The sequence below is a fragment of the Palaemon carinicauda genome, chromosome 30 (genome assembly GCF_036898095.1).
Source record: "Palaemon carinicauda isolate YSFRI2023 chromosome 30, ASM3689809v2, whole genome shotgun sequence".
NCBI lineage: Eukaryota > Metazoa > Arthropoda > Malacostraca > Decapoda > Palaemonidae > Palaemon > Palaemon carinicauda.
This window is the reverse complement of record NC_090754.1, coordinates 61,281,893-61,301,698: the sequence shown is the minus strand read 5'-3', so window position 1 is coordinate 61,301,698 and position 19,806 is coordinate 61,281,893. Positions and strand designations below refer to the sequence as shown.

Here is a 19,806-nt window from a genome sequence, read left to right as displayed (position 1 = left end):
CCAAAAAGGCGATGAAGGGAAAGCGATCCGAAAAACTCTAAATGGCGGACCAACGATGTTGTCGATCCGGCCGGCAGAGATAATCTGAGGAACAGAAAACGGGAATGATTCCAAGTACCACCCTGTAAGGGTTGTTAACCATCTAACCACACAACCACCACAAGGCGGTTGCCGCGATTTTCGATTAAATTCTGCCGGAGTCGGAGACTCAGCTATATATATATATATATATATATATACTGCCATGTAAGTACTATTCATAAAAATAGTGGTTTGCTGATGAAATCAGATGCCGTATTTTTAGCTACGATTGAAATAGATGTAGACTCGGCATAATTTTTTCGTTTCGTATTTAATTGACACTAAGAAAACTAATTTTAGTTTCTTCATCTATATGTAAGTATTGTATAATACGAGAGAGAGAGAGAGAGAGAGAGAGAGAGAGAGAGAGATCAGCCTTTGTAATCGAATGCCGTGTTTTTGTTTCGTGAGAAATTGATCGTCACGACTAACAACAACCTACTGTACTGAACTTTACAGTATTATAAAGACTACTGTAATATGATAAAGTAAAATATTTGTGATAACCTATTCTATATGAAATGGGGCTACTGTATTTGTTGACTTATACGGCTGAAAATCGTAGACATCTGAGTTAGGTTACGCTTACTATAGACCAAAATTTAACACTAACGACTTACGAACAATCCAGCTTACGAACAGACTCTCGGTCCCTATTGTGTTCGTAAGTTGGGGACTGTCTGTATTCACTTATATTCTTTATAAAAAGGAAGACAGACTTTTAGCCTACGGAAGAGGCTGTGACGTCATCAATGGACGAAATGTTTACATTTCGCCCCTATGCTTTCGTGAGGTTAAAAATAGGTTGAAAAACTTCTAACCCTACCTTTTAAGTTATAAATACGTGATCACAGATCAAATAAAACCAACATGTGAAAGCCAAAACTCAAAAACGTCCAAACAGAGTAAGAAAACGAGAGAGAATTTCCAATAGAACAGCCAGCTATGGCTGGCAGGAAAAATCTGAATTAGTTGAGTACAGTTCTATCTGTAGTACCGCGAGGGCGCTGGGGTACACCTGGCATATCTGCGCTAAGCCGCGCGAGATTTTGAATTTCCGGCCGAGGCGTCAGGGACTTTAGCCATTATATAACCAGCGGGTAAGTTTTATATTTAAAAATACAAATTTTCTACGAATTTGTTATTTGTTATGTAACTGGAATATAAACCTAAGCTATTAAATAGGGGTGATTCACCCATTAGGAGGGTGAACTTCCTTGTTAATCTGGCTTTTAGGCTTTACCCAGAGACTCCTTTTTTTGAATAGGTCAGTACCAAAAGTAAGGAGACCCTAACACCTCGCTAAACCTTGCTACGCAAGCAGTGTGTTGAGACAAGCAGTGTGACTGTCAAGGTAAAACTTACTGTATTCAGTCTCTGTAGGAAATAACTGTGGTAACCAAGACTTTCCAAATAACACTTCGCCAGGGTATGGGGATGCAACAGTATTTACACAATACTAGGTACGCAAGGGAGCATGGTTTACCTGCTACAGTGGTTGAGGTGCGCTTGTGCAGAGAACCCAGGCGGCTGCTTTCCACAAGAGAGGGGAGGATGAAGAAATGAAAATGAGCTAGTCATTCCTTTTCATTCAAAAACTAAAATTGGGTAACAGTCCCCTCAACCGTCTTCTACTTGTCCAATAAGGAGCTAGAGGTTTAAACCAGCTGTTGTACAGCCACCAAAGGACCGATACAGATCGTATCGAGCTCCTGTGGGTCACGTCTTGTAGGTACTAGGCTGTGAAAGTCGTCTGGCGCTTCCACACCCTTGATTGTAGAACCTAAGTTACAGAGTAATCTCTTTTGAAGGCCAGGGATGTAGCTATGCCCCTGATACTGTGAGCTTTGGGTCGACATGTTGGAGGAGGATCTGGATTCAGAGTGTAATTGATAACTCTGTGAATCCAAGTAGAGATGGTATTTTTGGTTATCTTCCTCTTGTCTCTCTTGGTACTGACAACAAGTGAAGGCACCCGGGTGTAGGCTGTTGCTATTCTCTTGAGGTAGAGCCTCAAACTTCTCACTGGGCACAGTAAGAGATCGTCAGTTACATAGCGGTGACTCGTTATCCGGAAGGGGTTGAATCTAGGATTCGTCACCCGTGAATTCTGAGTCTTGGCAACAGACTTAGGGACGAAGCTCAACGTTACCACTCCCCTCCCCTTGAATGGACAATGTTGTATGAGACCATGAAATTCACTGACCCGTTTTGCCGAGGTCAAAGTGAGTAGGAACACTGCCTTCCAAGCCAGGTGGCAATCTGTTTCCTAGTGTAGTGGTTCGTAGGGAGGCCTCCTTAGAGACCGGAGAACTCGAACCATGTTCAGAGGGGGAGGTCTCACTCCCAACTAAGGACAGGTAACTTCATAAGTCCATATGAATAAGGAAAGATATAGCGATGAGATGTCCCTTCGTTTCAACTTGAAGGTAAGGCTCAAAGCTGAGCGATAGCCTCTCACTGCCAAAACTGAAAGGCGTCTTTCCTTTTGCAAATACCCGAGGAATTCCGCTATTGCTGGAATAGTGGAATCGAGTGCACAGGTACCCTTTCCAATGACACCAACCACAAAAAACGTTCTCCTTTGCCGGGAAGACTGCTGCTGATGATTTCCACAGATACAGTATATAGACATCCTCTTTGCATCTTGTGGCATTCTGGGTAGTCTCCAGGCATGCAGTCGTAGCAAAGCTACAACTTTGTGGTAGATGTCGACGTGCGGTTGTCAGAGTAGATCGTGTCACAGAGGGAGTTTTCTTGGAGGCTCCGTCAGGAGCTGCAGAAGGTCCGAAAACCATTTCACATGATGCCATAGCGAAGATACGAGAGTCACTGAGAAGTTGAACAATGTTCCGGCCTTGTCGAGTACCCTTCTCATCAGACAGAACAAGCGAAAGGCATAAACGTCGTTGTTATCCGCACCGTTGCTGGAATGCATCTTGCCAGAGAGCCTTGGGGTCTGGGACTGGGGAATAGAGGGAGCCTGAAGTTCAGGGTCATTGCGAACAGATCCACCATCGGAGAATCCCACAAAGTCAGGACTTTGTGGGATACTAAGTGATCCAAAGATCATTCGGTACACATTTATCTGAGATGTTTGCTCAAATTGTTGGCGAGCACATTCCTCTAGCCTGGAATGAAGCGGGCTGATAGCTGTAACGAGCGGACTTCAGCCCATCCAATTATTGCTACTGCTAGATGGGATAGGGGCTGCGAACAAGTACCTCATTATTTGTTAACATGTATCTCATTATTTGTTAACATGAGACACTACTGTGGTGTTGTCGCTCATCACCAATACTGAGTGGCACGCCAGGAACTGATGGGACTGTTGGAGGACCAGAAAGACGGCCTTCGCCTCTAAAGGATTTATTTAACGGTCGTGTGGTGCAGCACTTTGGTCCCCCACCCTTCTTTTGATGTGTCTAAGAACAGCAAGCACAGTGGGAGGACAAAATGATCTAACCCCCTCCGCAGATTCTCGTCTGCCACCCACCACTCAAGGTCGATCCGTTCCTTTGGTCCCATTGGGATCAGAATATCCGGGGAATCCAAGGACTGATTCCAATCAGATTCAAGCCACCACTGGAGAGATCGACTCCTGAGGCGGCCGTTGGGGACTAGACAGGCCCGGGATGATAGCTACTTCTGGGCTGGGAGTTCTTCTTGTCTTGAGAAAAGGTCTTACAACCTTTCTCAGCCTCGTTATCCTGTCATCTGATGGGAAGATTTTGGGGAGATTGGCGTCTCAAATCATTCCTAGGTATACCAGTCTTCTGAGTGGGAAGCAGGGAAGACTTCTCAAGGCTTACTATGATCACCAGATCTTGGCAAAACCTCAGAAATTTGTCTCAGTGCCGAAGAATGGTTGCCACCGAGTCTACTATGATCAGCCAGTCGTCCAGACAACGGAGGAGATGGATGCCTATCCTGAGAGCCTACGATGATACTTGGGGGAACACTCTGGTGAAGAGTGCCCTGAACTGGTATTTCCTGCTGTCTAGACAGAATCTCCGATACTTCCCTGTAGATGGATGGTTTGGGATCTGGAAGTAGGCGTCCTTTAGGTCCAGCGTGCACATGAAGACTTGTCGTCTTACCACTTGTCCAACCTTCTCCAACATGGTGTGGGCATTGGCCCAAGGGCCAGCTCCTTTGTAGATCCCTTCGCATAGGAGCTTGTTGATGCTGGGGTCCTGACCCATGGAGGGAGAGATGGGTGAATGGGATGCGATACCCTGCATAAGGACTCTTCCCTGGGAGAGAACTCAGCCTTAACTGATGAAGAACTGAGTTAGGGACAGCTTGACCTTACCCCGCACCCAGACAGGGGTGATGCTGCTCCTTAGAACAGCGTCATTCTGGCGAATGTTGACAATGGTCAAGGGGTGGTTATCGTGGCCACTGTGCAGTTGGAGAGTGCTCGCGAGTAGTCACCTGTCGACAAACAGCTGATGGGGACTGCAGATTGTTTATTGGATCGTAGTGATCGGGAATGGCGAGCAGCGAGCGAGCTGTCGGTAATCAGCGAATCAGCAATTTTTAAGCCGGGGATGGAGACTGACGAGCAGAAGAAGGCTGCCTAATCAGTCGGCAAGCGGTGTTCTGCCGTTGATCGTTGGGTTGACTTGACTATTTACGAGTTGGAGATCGGAGAGCCGAAGGCGAATGGCGACCCGCTAGATAAATCTGCAAACGGGTAACCATTGTTAAATGGTGAACGGCCATGTGCTTGTAACCATTGAGCTGGAAAGGTCAGTTAGCCACTGTTGAGCAGGCAAAGTAGGCTGGCGATCAATGAGCTGGCAATCGGCGTGCTGACGATCAGAGGGCCAAAAAATAGGTGAGTTGGTGGATGATCATATAAGCTGAGGAACCGCAGTATGGTACAACGATCGTCTAGCTGGTCTACGGGCTGCAAGGGTGCAAGAACCCGTGCCTGGCCGTAAGGGCCAGGCAATCTGCAACAGCAACAGACTAGTTGGTGACCACCCAGTCAGAGATTGGCGATCAGCGCCCAGATCTACGAAAGAATGCTCGGAGTGCTAGCGATTGACAAATGGATGGCTAAAGTAAGGTTCGACGATCTGAATGTTGAGCTAATGATTTGCAATCAGAGCGCTATCGATCGGCGATCGGGGCGCTATCGATCGGCGATCGGGGCGCTATCGATCGGCGATCGGGGCGCTATCGATTGGCGATCGGAGCGCTATCGATCGGCGATCGGAGCGCTATCGATCAGCGATCGGAGCGCTATCGATCGGCGATCGGAGTGCTATCGATCGGCGATCGGAGCGCTATCGATCGGCGATCGGAGCGCTATCGATCGGCGATCAGAGCGCTATCAATCAGTAAGATAGTGATTGGTTAGCTAGCAAATGCTATCGAGGAACGGAGATTGGCAAGCTAGCGATCAGCGAGCTGACAATTAGCTATCGGTGAGCTGGATCAATGATCGGCGAGACGCGGTCGCGGACCGATGGAAGATGAGCTAGCAATTGGTAATCGGAGATCTAGTGATCTGCAACAGGCAATCAGCAAGCTAGCGAACAGCAGGCTGACGATTGCCTATCCATGAATGACGAGCTAACAATAGGCGATCGGCGCACGCGATCAGTGGTCGGAGAGCTAACAATAGGCGGGATGATAATCTGGGATTGGCGAATTGGCTATTGGCCATTGGCGTTTGGCGAACTAATGATCGGCAAGCTAGCTATCAGTGAGACTGGAGGTCAATGATCAGAGAAGACAAGCTAGCTATCAGTGAGACTGGAGGTCAATGATCAGAGAAGACAAGCTAGCAAACAACGATCGGCGAGCTAGAGATCAGCAAGCTGATGAATAGCCATTGGTAAAAAAAAAGCTAGCGATCAGCGGTCGGCGAGCTAGAAATCGGTGATTGACGATTGGTGAACTAGAGATTGGCAAGCTGGCAATCGGTGATTGGCGAGCTAACTGGCGAGCTAACAATGGGCGATCGGCGTGACTGGAGCTAGCAGAAATACGAGTTGCATTAGGTTGAACAGCTGGTCAGCCAACAGCCGAACGATAATATGGAGACAAGATGTGCCCTTTGGAAGGGCAAACATCCTTAGGAGAGGCTCATGAACGAGACCTCGACGGTGTGTAATGAACCAGGGTTTGCAGACGAGCAGGCGAACTAATGATCAGCGATCAGAGAGCTGGCAATTGGCGAGCTAGTGATTGGCGATCGGCAGGAGATTGGCGAACAGACGGTCAGCAAGTTGACGATTGCTATCAGCACGCTGGTGATCAGCGATTGGCAAGACTGAAGAAATACAAGCTGCAATAGGTGAGAACAGCTGGTCTGTGAATCAGCGTTAATGATGTTCTGAAGACGGGAGGTGTGCTTTGGAAGGGATAACATCCCCAGGGGAGGTTCCCGAATGAGACCTCGGCGGTGCGTCATGAACCAAGGTTTGTTTCCGAATGGGCAAATCCGAAAAACCAGGACAAGAAGAATCCTCCAAAGAGGAGAGCTGCAATGACGAGGCTGGAGAGCCGAAGGGATGTCTCTGCCAAAGGCGAAGGAGTACCTCTAAGGCGGAGAACAGTGGGAAAGTAATACCCCTAATAAATAGCGTAGGTTTGTATTCTAGTTACGGAACAATGGCCCCTTGTTCATTAGTTCTGATGACAAATCCTTACCCGTGGGTTTGTTTTTGAAAATGAAAACCTCATTTCCTAATAAATCCAATGAAAAACTTGAATTATTCAAGATTCTAACATAATTTGGATTTGATTTGTGTCTTGAAAATTGACATCACAATAAGTAATAGTAAATTGTATTTTCTACATTCAGACTAGGTCAAGTGATGTGCACATGGATTAATTTAGTCTAACCATCACATAAACTACATAGAGTTAATTATTTTCCTTTTTAAAATAAAAAATGTCCTATAATCTATAGCACAAGGTCACTATACTTAAAAAATCAGATCAATAAATGTTCTTAAGCACCTACCGGGAGGGACTCCTGCACCACCACCCCAATTATTGAATGTTGTAAAGATTCCAAAAGGAAAGGCACCAATACCAAAGTGGAACTGGAAGCCACCACCTTCACCAAACCCAAAACCTGGCATATAACCATTCTGAGGTTCAGGTTCTGTGCGCTGTCCTGGAGGACGAGGGGGTAATTTCTCCCTGAAAGTACATAATGATTTATTTTGTCATCATCATCATTAACCCTTCAACATCAGATATCATTATGGGACAAGACAAAAAGAAAAAATCATGACTGAATGCCTAAAGTATATAAATATTATGAGCAGTGCCAAAATGAGGAATGCCGTATTTGACAGCCTATATGAGACGCACCATCATTTCAGCAGGTCAGATTCAGGAAAATTATACTTTCATAATAGAATAAATTTTTTAACCCTTTTACCCCCAAAGGACGTACTGGTACGTTTCACAACAGCCATCCCTTTACCCCCATAGACGTACCGGTACGTCCTTGCAAAAAAATGCTAATTAAATTTTTTTTTGCATATTTTTTAAAAGTTTTTGAGAAACTTCAGGCATTTTCCAAGAGAATGAGACAAACCTGACCTCTCTATGACAAAAATTGGGGCTGTTAGAGCAATTTGAAAAATATATACTGCAAAATGTGCTTGAATAAAAAATAACCCTTGGGGGTTAAGGGTTTGAAATTTCCAAATAGCCTTGGGGTAAAAGGGTTAACATACTTACCCGCTGGTTATATAAAAATAGCTTTAGTCTCTGATATTCAGCATTAATTCAAAACTCGCGGCAATCGCAGATAGAGTAGCCAGGTGTACATCGCAGATAGAGTAGCCAGGTGTACATCGCAGATAGAGTAGCCAGGTGTACATCGCAGATAGAGTAGCCAGGTGTACATCGCAGATAGAGTAGCCAGGTGTACATCGCAGATAGAGTAGCCAGGTGTACACCAGCGCACTCACTCGAGGTACACAGAACCATTCAATAAATCTTCAGATCTTCTCTGCCCATAGGTATCTAGAGGGGAGGAGGGGGGGGGAATAAAGTTTATATAACCAGTGGGTAAGTATGTTCAAAAATTTATCTTATGAAAATATCATTTTTAAACATTAAACTTACCCGCTGGTTATATAAAAATAGCTGATTGACACCCTTGGTGGAGGGTTAGAGACATCCAACATTGTTGGAATATTACTTAAGAGTTAATTAAAACAAGCTTAAGGATTCGTACCTGATAAGGAAGCTGACTTCAATGATTCTCTGCCTCATTATGTCCGCTTTCCTTATGAGATCCAGCAATCCACCCAGGGGGCTGAAGACCTCTAAGAGCTGTCAAACCGGTGAAAATACCTCTATGTTGACAGGATCTCAACTAATACCCTTGTTCCGGGCACTCTCAAGGAACAAAATGACCATCTGACCAAATCAAAGATTGCGGAAGACTGTCGACCAATCTCCACAAACAACCATAAAAATATATAAAAATTCCAAGAGAAGAAAAAGGGTACTAGGGATTAGGGGAACGTAGTGGTAGATCCTTCACCCACTATTGCACTCGCTGCTACGAATGGTCCCAAAGTGTAGCAGTCCTCATAAACAGTCTGGACACATTTAAAGTAATGTGAGGCGAACACAGATTTACTCCTCCAGAAGGTTGTGTCCATGATGCTCTGCAGAGAACAATTCTGCTTAAAAGCTACAGAAGTTGCCACTGCTCTAACTTCATGAGTTTTCACTTTCAGCAGCTTGAGGTCGGCCTCACCGCAGTGTGAGTGAGCCTCTCTAATTAAAAGTCTTATAAAAAATTAAAGGGCGTTTTTTGACATTGGTAACGAGGGTTTCCTGACTGCCCACCAAAGAGCTTCTGACTTGCCTCTTAATTCTTTAGTTCTGTCCAGGTAGAACTTCAGTGCTCTAACAGGACACAGGACCTTCTCCAACTCTTCACCAACCACAACAGAAAGGTTTGTAATCTCGAAAGACTTAGGTCATGAGTGAGAAGGACGTTCATTCTTGGCCAGGAATCCTAGTTGTAAGGAGCATAAGGCTTTGCCGTTTCTGAAGCCAATATTTTTGCTAAAGGCGTGAACCTCAGACTCTCTTAGCTGTCGCCAGACTAACCAAGAACAGTCTTTAAAGTGAGATCTTTAAAAGAAGCCAAGTGTAAGGGCTCAAACCTGTCACTCATGAGGAACTTCAAAACAACATCTAGATTTCAGGCTGGTGGTTCCTGTTGGCGCTCCTTAGAAGTCTCAAATGATCTGAGAAGGTCCTGAAGGTCTTTATTAATAGAGAGGTCCAAATTCCTGTGTCTGAAGACTGCTGCCAACATACTCCTATACCCCTTGATGGTAGAGGAAGAAAAATTGCGTTTTCTTCTAAGGTCTAAAAAGAAGTCAGCAATTTGAGTTACAGAGGTACTGGATGAAGAAACTGAGTTAGCTCTACACCATTCACTAAAAACCTCCCACTTGGACTGGTAAACCTTGATGGTAGAAGCCCTCCTTGTTCTAGCGATAGCTCTAGCTGCCTCCTTCAAAAATCCTCTAGCTCTTGTGAGTTTTTCGATAGTCTGAAGGCAGTTAGATGTAGAGCTTGGAGGTTTAGATGATGTCTTGCCGAGTGAGGTTGTTTGAGAAGATCTACTCACAATGGGAGGCTTCTCGGAATGTCCCCCATCCATTCCAGTATCTCTGTGAACCATTCTCTTGATGGCCAAAAGGGAGCCACTAGAGTCAACCTAGTTCCCTCATGTGACACAAACTTTTGTAACACTTTGTACAGAACTTTGAATGGTGGGAACGCATACATGTCAAGGTGAGACCAATCCAGTAGGAAAGCGTCCATGTGTGTCGCTTCGAGATCTGGAACTGGGGAGCAGTAGGTATCCAGTCTTTTCGTTTTCGCGGTCGCGAACAGGTCTATGGACGGACGACCCCAAATCCGCCACAGTTTCTCGCATACTTCTAGATGCAATGTCCACTCCGTGGACAGAACTTGATCCCTCCTGCTGAGACTGTCTGCCATCACATTCTTCTCTCCTTGGATGAATCATGTACAGTAAGCAGGGTTACATTTCTTTCCTTGGCCCACTCGAGAAGAGTCTTTGCAGTCTCGTAAAGTGACCTCGAATGAGTCCCGCCTTGTTTGGTTATGTAGGCCAATGCTGTGGTGTTGTCGGCGTTGACCTGCACTACTTTGAGGGCCAACAGGACTCCCAACAGCTCCTTCTGATTGATGTGGAAGATCTCCTGTTCCCTTGTCCACAGACCTGAGATCTCCGACTTGCCCAGTGTTGCTCCCCACCCAGAGTCCGAGGTGTCGGAAAACAACACAAGGTCTGGGCTCCTTCGTTCCAATGACAGACCTTCTTGAAACTTGCCTAGGTCGTTCCACCACTGGAGGCACCTTCTTACTAGTTCCGTAAGGGGAATGCTTTCCGCCTCGAGGCTCTCCTCTTTGTTCCAATGACAACTGAGGTGGAATTGGAGAGGCCGGAGATTCAGTTTCCCCAGGGAAACAAATTGCTCCAGTGAGGAGAGGGTTCCCAGCAGACTCATCCACTCTCTTACCGAACAAACTCTTTTCTCTAGAAAAGAAGGAAGTTTCAGTAAGGCTTGTATCCTTGTGGGCGACAGAAAAGCCTGAAAAGCTAGACTGCGAATCTCCATCCCCAAATAGAGAATCTTCTGGGATGGATTCAATTGAGACTTCTTTGTGTTTACAAGAAGCCCCAGCTCCTCTGACAATCTCAATGTCAGACGCAGATCCTCCAGACAGCGATTGGAGGAGTGAGCTCTGATAAGCCAGTCGTCCAGATACGAGGAGGCTCTGATGCCTCTTAAGTGCAGCATACTCGCTACATTTAACATGATCTTCGTGAAAATTAGAGGGGCGGTGCTGAGGCCGAAACACAAGGCCCTAAACTGGAAGACTTCCTTCCTGTACACGAACCTCAGGTAATGCTTGAAACTTGGATGGATGGGGATATGAAAGTAAGCGTCCTGGAGGTCTAACGAGACCATTCAGTCGCCCTTACTTACTGCTGTTAGTAGTCTTTGGGGTCTCCATAGAGAACTTCGTCTTCTGAACGTAGTCTTTGAGGGAATTTACGTCTAGGACTGGTCTCCATCCCCCCCGAGTTCTTGGGAACCAGGAGGAGGCGGTTGTAAAACCCAGGTGACTTCAAGTCTCGCACCCTCTCTACTGCTTTTTCCAGCAAGAGAGAGAGATTTGGAGGTGCATAGCCAGTCTCTTCGACTCCTCCTTGTATCTGGGAGAGAGATCTATAGGATCTAACACTAACAGAGGTTTCATAACGAAAGGAATCTTCAAAACACGAACGGACCAAGGATCCGCTCCCCTTCTCTCCCAGGCTCGCCAGAAGTTGTTCAGTTTGGCTCCTACTGCTGTCTGAAGGCGAAAGCAGTCAAGACTGCTTCGTCCAGGTCTGGAACCTCTCCTTCTAACTCTCCTCCCATCGGGTCTGAAGCTACCCCTGCTGGTGGACTTTAATCAAAAAGGCTGTGAGAATTGAGGAAAAGGAGTTTCTTCTTTTGATTTACGGTTGCTAAAGGAAGTCGGTAGAACCTTCCTTGCAGTCTTGAGTGGCCTTCTGGGTCAAAGCAGAGGCAACCTCTCTCACTAACTCCTGAGGAAACAGAGAGGGAGAAAGAGGTGCAAACAGCAATTCCGACTTCTGGAATGGAGTAACCCCCATAGAAAGAAAAGAACACATTATCGCTCTTTTCTTAAGAACCCCAGCTGTGAATAGGGCTGCCAACTCATTAGAGGCGTCCCTCACGGCTTTATCCATACACGACATAATATGTATAAAGCTATCAGTGTCAGGATCTTTCAAGGTTGACACTTTCTTCCCCAAGACTCCCAGAGTCCAATCTAGAAAGTTGAAAACCTCAAAGGCTCTGAAGACGCCTTTGAGGAGATGATCAAACTCAGAAGTCGACCATAGAATCTTAGTTCTTCTCATGGCCAACCGACGAGGAGAGTCTACTAGGCTTGAGAAGTCGCCCTGGGCAGAGGCAGGAACCCCCAAGTCGAGAACTTCTCCTGTCTCGTACCATACACTTGACCTGGACGCTAATCTGGCTGGGGGGAAAGCAAAGGCCGTCTTGCCTAGCCCTTTTTTGGACTTCATCCAATCTCCCAACATTCTTAGTGCTCTCTTCGAAGAGCGAGAGAGTACCATCTTAGTGAACAGTGATTCCTTCGCTGCCTTTCCTAAGGTAAATTCCGAAGGAGGTGAACGCAGAGCAACGGGAACAAACTGGTCCGGAAATTCTTCCGTAAAGACTTTCATAATCTTTTCAAGATCGACTGAGCGATGAAGCGTCTTAGGCTCTTCTCCCTCAGAGAGATCATCCTAAAGTTCATCCGGGAAAAAGTGATCATCCGGCTCTTCCTCCGAAAAAACTCTAACTGGCGGAGCGGTATCTTGTAGAACAGGAGGCGGCTCCTTACGGGCCCGACCACTGTTCAACACAGATGTCAGGTCATCAAGTGCAGTGTCACTATGAGCCAACGCTCGACGCTCGGAGAGCAGTCGCTCGCGATCATAAGGATTGGCACTACGGCGCGCGCGATCTAGACGCTCGGTATGAAAGATGTCATCATAACGTTCGCTGCTCTTACGCTTGGCGTCACATCCGACTGCATGTTGTACAACATCTGATTGACGTTGGGCGTTCCACTTGTTGTTCAACGTCACGTGCCTGTCGCTCGAGGTCACGCAACTGTCGCTTGACGTTACATCTAACTTGACGCTCGGCGTCACGTTTAGCTGCCCGGCGATCGTCCTCGCGCTTGGATGGCTGACTCTCGGCGTCACGCTTGGTAGCTTGACGTTTGGGATCAAGAGGATCAGGAACTCGATGAGACACAGAAACCTTATCACATCGTTCAGAACCGTATTTAACCGCTTGCCGCTTGGGAGGCTGATTGTCGTCACACGCAACAAGACTAGCCGTCTTACGGCACTTAGTGTCAAGAAGCGAAGTTTCCCGGCGGTCGGAATCTTGGCGAACCACATCCTTGTTGACAGCAGGTTGATACGTCTGCATAAAAGACAAGAACTGCTGCTGCATGTCTTGCAGCATACTCCAATTCGGATCAAAACGAGGTGACGCAGGTGAAGTAACTTCAACCGCAAACTAGCCTTCTTCATCGCTCACGTAATGCGCCAAGGGTTCGGAAAATGGAAACCAGTCAGACAGGAGCGGTGGAGCATGAACCGTGATACCAGACTCAGGAAAAAGATCTGCATCAGACTGAACTAGACCTTTGTCAGCTTCTGACATCCTATCAGGACGTTTAGCAGGAGAACCTTCCACAGATGAAGGGAAGCGCTCTGGACTGTCCCAATGGCTACAGCCTGGCGCTTGAGGCGATAAGTCGCGACTTTGAGCTACTGCATCCACTTTCCTCCTAAGAGGTCTGGAGGCTTGACGCCAGCCCTTGCCGGGTGCCGCGTCATCTGAAGATGAGGATAACAAACTAACCTCACCTTTCCCATGGTGAGGGTGAGCATCCCGTGAGGCGACAACTGGACGTCTGCCCGAGCGATAACGCCTCTCGTTCCCTTTCACCGATCGACATTCCTTCTCCCAGGGGTTGGGGAGCTTGGAAGAGGTCTAAGGCTAGGTGAACGACAGGCTCGAGCAGACGCACCCTCCACAGCACTGAACACATTAACTGCACTTTTCGCACTAACACTTTTTAATTGGTTCACATCAGACATAAGCTGGTTCCTGTCTGCAGCGAGCGATTCCACCCCTACTCCAAGGGCCTGAATTGCGAAAATCATGTCTTTATGCGTAGGCGCAGTGGTAACAGTAGTGGGATCTGAACTTACCATTACACGGGAAGGATTAGGTTCAATGACACGGGAAGTGGATAATTCTCTAGAACGAGAAGAACTACGTCTAACTCTGTCTCTCTCTAATTTATGAGTGTAGCGGTCAAAAGCCAGCCACCCGCTCTCAGACAATGAAACACATTCTTCACACCGATCCCCCAACTCACATACTTTACCCCTACATTTAGAACAAATTAAGTGGGGATCTACAGCGGCTTTAAGAAGCCGGGTCTTACACCCTTTCACACACTTTCTATATGAGGGAGAAGGGTCGGCCATTATGAATAGTTAATAAGAGAGATCAAAACAAGCAAGGGTCAAAATAATCTAAATAATCTAAATCAATAAAGTTTCAAGAGAATCCGAAAGCAAAATCCAACAAGCGAAAGCCAATAACCAAATTAGTAGTACATCACCAAAGATAACTTGTCAAAATCCAGGTTAGTTAACGAGTGAATTCCGAACAATGTCGCCGGTAATGGCGGCAGAGAAGATCTGGAGATTTATGGAATGGTTCTGTGTATCTCGCGTGAGGGAGCTGGTGTACACCTGGCTACTCTATCTGCGATTGCCGCGAGTTTTGAATTTCTGCCGGACGTCAGAGACTAAAGCTATTTTTATATAACCAGCGGTTAAGTTTAATGTTTAAAAACAGTGTTTAATGTATTTAAGCATATAGTGTTGAAAATAGTCTACCTGTACACTGCACAAGCAGAAATATATCGTATATTTCCGTGCATAAGACAACTATTAGTGCATAGGCTATCTTTTGTTGTATACTTAAAAACCCAAAATACACCGATCATAACCAAAAGATTAACGCATTTGCACATTGTATAATTAAGCATTTGTAGTAACAGATCTCTCACAAGTATTGGTTATGAAATAATAATGTTATTAATTTTGTTTTATTTACTTTACCATTAGTAATTCAAAATAATTAAAACAACAGCGATACTATATCAAGTTTATCCTAATGAACGCTGCCTAGAACAGAAAATGTTGTTTTGTTTACATTTCATTACCGATAATAATGAACAAACAAATGCATTTACACATTCAAGCAATAACTAACAATACTAAGAGCTTTTAGTAAAGATGTTATTACAAATATTTAACTTGCCATATCCCTAAAAACTTGTACACGTCGCATAACCGAAAAGCCATTTTGTTTGTTTAGTCAACAATAGCAAAGTACTGCTAATGACAGTACGATGGGACAGAGAAGATGATGCTTGATTGGAGAAAGAGTGAGGATAATTCAAATCATGGTGGACTTTTAATGAAAAATAAATATTCTAATCTAAATTTGATTACTACCGTTATTAACAATACCATTAAATTTCTCGAAGGCTAAGGAAAGAGAAAGTTCAAAGATGGCTGAGAATGCAACCATAACTCAATGTTTGTATTTCGTCAGTTTATGTTTATAAACGAAAGTCACAGTATTTTAGTTTAAATTGCCTTCATATTAACGGATTAATTTTAAAGCACCGGTAATAATACAATAATACCAGCAACAGAAATAAACTAAGGATTAATGGAGTTTAGTGCAGTTAAAAGTACGTAGCGTAAGCTGGGTTAGATAAGCCTACGCTTACGGTAGATCTCAAACTTTACCTACGATGTGTAAGACGCAGGGCGATTATTTTAGCAAAAATTTGGGGAAAAAAGTGCATCCTATAGGTTGTCAAATACGGTAACCAGTATTAGTTTTTATAAAGTATTTTTTAAGGCTAAAATATTGAATCACAAAAATATTCACTACTAAATTTGATGTGAATTCACTTGCCCCAAAGGTCCTTTAACTTATAGAAGAAAGAAGATACTGCCATAATATCCATGGGTCTAGGTAAAAATTTTAAATGGAAAAGTCAACAGTTGTAAATGGTATAGTACTAAAACAGAACTGCATCATTAAAATTACAAAACTAAACGTAAATGGCCACCTTTATCAATTCTTATCACACAGTACAGTATTTGTGTTTACCAATTTCATGAACTTTGGGATTATTAATAAAAACTCCCAATTGATGAGACAATACATAAAACACCTTACATCTATTTGAACACCTAAGCTACAAATACGCAAACGGACCAGTAAAAGTCTCCTTGATTTAAGTATAAAAATTAAAAATCTGTTTGAAGAATACCATTTTACTCTCCAACCAGTCCATTATAGATCATGTTTGAAAATCCTCACTTACCTTGGATCTTGCTGGTTTCCAGACCCTCTGCCATACAGTGGAATGACCTTCTCGCGTGATATCGCTGCTTTACACACCGGACATGTTTGGTTATTTGGTCTGGTTTCCAGCCACTGGTGCAAACAAGGCCAGCTAGAATGAAATGTGAAATGTCAAGTCATAAATGCACATAAAAATGAATTGTCAAGCCATTCTCCCTCGTTTATTTCTATTGAATTTCTGCCACAAAACCAATCACTATAACCTAGGAGGCCACACAGCACTAACTCACATGCAACACTGGGAAAACCCTGCAGTTGCAATATGAGGAAATTAAAATAGGGGAAATGCCAGTACAGTTGAAGGTTAAAATAGAGAGTGCATTCAGGGGCTGAAAGAACACTGCCATGACCTGCAAGTAATGCTTACTGTGCACCGCTTAAAGAATGCTGATGGCATACCTTCCTACAGGATCTCTTCTTCTTTTGACATCATTTATAGGTAGTAGGTTGCCCAGGGCACTAACCACCCGTTGAGATACTGTAGAGACAGTACAGTATGTCATTGGATCCTTCTCTCTGGTTACGGTTCACTTTCCCTTTGCCTACGCACACACCGAATAGTCTGGCCTATTCTTTACATATTCCCCTCTGTCCTCATACAACTGACAACAACAAACAATTCTTCTTCACCCAAGGGGTTAATTACATACATACATACATATACCAAGGCACTTCCCGCAGTTTTGGAGGGTAGCCGACATCAAAAAAAAAGAACAAAAAAAGGGGACCTCTCTCTACGTTCCTCCCAGCCTGACAAGGGACTCAACTAAGTTCGGATGGTACTGCTGGGGGTGCCACAGCTCACCCTCCCCCATTATCCACCACAGATGAAGCTTCATAACGCTGAATCCCCTACTGCTGCTACCTTTGCGGTCATCTAAGCCATCGGAGGAAGTAGCAGGGTCTATCGGAACTGCGTCACAATCGCTCGCCATTCATTCCTAATTCTAGCACGCTCTCTTGCCTCTCTCACATCTATCCTCTTATCACCCAGAGCTTTCTTCACTCCATCCATCCACCAAAACCTTGGCCTTCCTCTTGTACTTCTCCCATCAACTCTTGCATTCATCACCTTCTTTAGCATCTTGCTTTTCCAACTAAGGTTGTAGCTTGGCTAGTAATAATAATAATATTAATAGTAGAGAGCCAGTTTCCATTCGCTCAACATGGCCAAACCACCTCAACACATTCATATCCACTCTGGCTGCTAACTCATTTCTTACACCCGTTCTTACCCTCACCACTTCGTTCCTAACCCTATCTACTCGAGATACACCAGCCATACTCCTTAGACACTTCATCTCAAACACATTCAATTTCTGTCTCTCTGTCACTTTCATTCCCCACAACTCTCATCCATACATCACAGTTGGTACAATCACTTTCTCATATAGAACTCTCTTTACATTCATGCCCAACCCTCTATTTTTTACTACTCCCTTAACTGCCCCCAACACTTTGCAACCTTCATTGACTCTCTGAAGTACATCTGCTTCCACTCCACCATTTGCTGCAACAACAGACCCCAAGTACTTAAACTGATCCACCTCCTCAAGTAACTCTCCATTCAACATGACATTCAACCTTGCACCACCTTCCCTTCTTGTACATCTCATAACCTTACTCTTACCCACATTAACTCTCAACTTCCTTCTCTCACACTGTAATTATTCAGTGACCAATTTCTTCTTGGTAAGGGTAGAAGAGACTTAAGCTATGGTAAGCAGCTCTTCTAGGAGAAGGACACCTCCAAAATCAAACCATTGTTCTCTAGTCTTGGGTGGTGCCATAGCCTCTGTCTTTCACTGCCTTGGGTTAGAATTCTCTTGCTTGAGGGTACACTTGGGTACACTAATCCGTCTTATTTCTTTTCCTCTTGTTTTGTTAAAAACTTTTATAGTTTATATAGAAGTTTATTTTAATGTTGTTACTGTTCTTAAAATATTTTATTTTTCCTTGTTTCCAGTCCTTACTCGGCTATTTTCCCTGTTGGGATTGAATTGAATTGAATTGAATATGGGATTTAGGCATTGAGCCAAGCACTGGGGCATCAAAGGCCATTCAGCGCTATATAACGAAAATCATTCAATCATATCTGTACACTCACACCATTTAGTATCATTTTAACCTTTAATACAAATCGTAACACTTTCATACAATAAAATCTAGATGTGAAATAAATAGGGATTAAAAGGGTAAAATAAATAAATAAATTAATAAAATCAATTATAGCTCATAATATAACCCAATACTTTGTATAAATTTTCTCAAGTTCAGGGTATTACAGTTTTCCCCCAGTATATCTCTTAACGGTTTGTCCTGGAGTAAATGTGTCCTCCTCTGGAGATTAAAAACAGGACAATCGACTAAAATATGTTTAACATCCATTGTCACTTGACAGGTATTACAAAGAGGGGCCTGTCTCCCTTCCCCACTCTTCATTAAATAATTGTGCGTTGCATGTGTATGGCCAATACGCAGCCCAGTTAAAATAATGGTATCCCTTTTTCCCTGTTGGGGTCCCTCGGCTTATAGCATTCTGCTTTTCCAACTAGGGTTGTAGCTTAGCAAGTAGTAGTAGTAGTAGTAGTAACAACAACAACAATAACAATAGCAATAATAATAATAATAATAATAATAATAATAATAATAATAGTCCTGTTTAACAGGGTCACCAGCTCGAGTCAACTTTCTCCTATTTCTATTGCTTGCATCATCTTCCCCAAGGCCCACCACACCCATATCCCTCCTCACAACATCCATTCATTTGATTTGCTGATGCCCCACACCGCTCCTCATCACCGGCATGTTCTTGGCTCTCAATTGGTTCCACCTCCTCCCTGCTTATTACTTGACCATAGTATCTCATACGAGCTACCCTAGCCTTGTATTTTACATTACATATACCACAAACTCTTCTTAAATATTACGAACAGGATGGTACAGTCCAGGAAGATCTGAATGTAAAGGATGATCAGAACTATGAAAAATCTTATGCAACATGCCTAATGAACTAATTGAATGATGGTGCCAAAGATTAATATCAAGATCAGGAATAAGAAATTCAATAGACTGTAAGTTCCCATCCAACAAATTAAGATGAGAATCAGCAGCAGAAGACCAGACAGGAGAACAATACTCGAAACAAGGCAGAATGAAAGAATTAAAACTTCTTCAGAATAGATTAATCTCTCGAAATCTTACGAGACTTTTTCAATAGGCCAATCTTTTATGCAATTGAAGAAGACACAGATTTGATGTGTTTCTCATAAGTAAACTTGCTGTCGAGAATCACACCTAAAATTTTAAGTCATATAAAGTTAATGAAACCTTATCAATTCTGAGCTTTAGATGTTGAGGAGCAACTGTCCTTGACCTACTCACAATCATACTTTGAGTTTTGTTAGGATTCAACTTCCTAGTCCATAATTTAAACCATGCATTATTGTAGCTAGATCTCTATTAAGAAATTCACCAACCTCACATCTACATTTAGGAGATGAAATAACGCTAGGAGAGCAGCATCATCTGCATATGCAACGAGCTTGTTTTCTATACCAAACCACATGTCAAGTGTATAGTATGAAAAGTAATAGGCTAAGAACACTACTTTGAG

General features: G+C 44.0%; 1 protein-coding gene across 2 annotated transcripts in view; it reads right to left on the bottom strand.

Moving 5' to 3' along the window:
• The window catches only part of LOC137623209 (E3 ubiquitin-protein ligase RNF185-like), an 83,843-nt gene that overhangs the window by 36,463 nt on the left and 27,574 nt on the right, over positions 1–19,806 (bottom strand). For both annotated transcript variants that reach the window (XM_068353926.1, XM_068353925.1), the window contains exons 3-4: positions 16,150–16,281; positions 7,067–7,248 (exon numbers count right to left, since the gene is read on the bottom strand). In XM_068353926.1, coding sequence (XP_068210027.1) covers positions 7,067–7,248; positions 16,150–16,281 — 314 coding nt within the window. The remainder of the gene's footprint in view (positions 1–7,066; positions 7,249–16,149; positions 16,282–19,806) is intronic.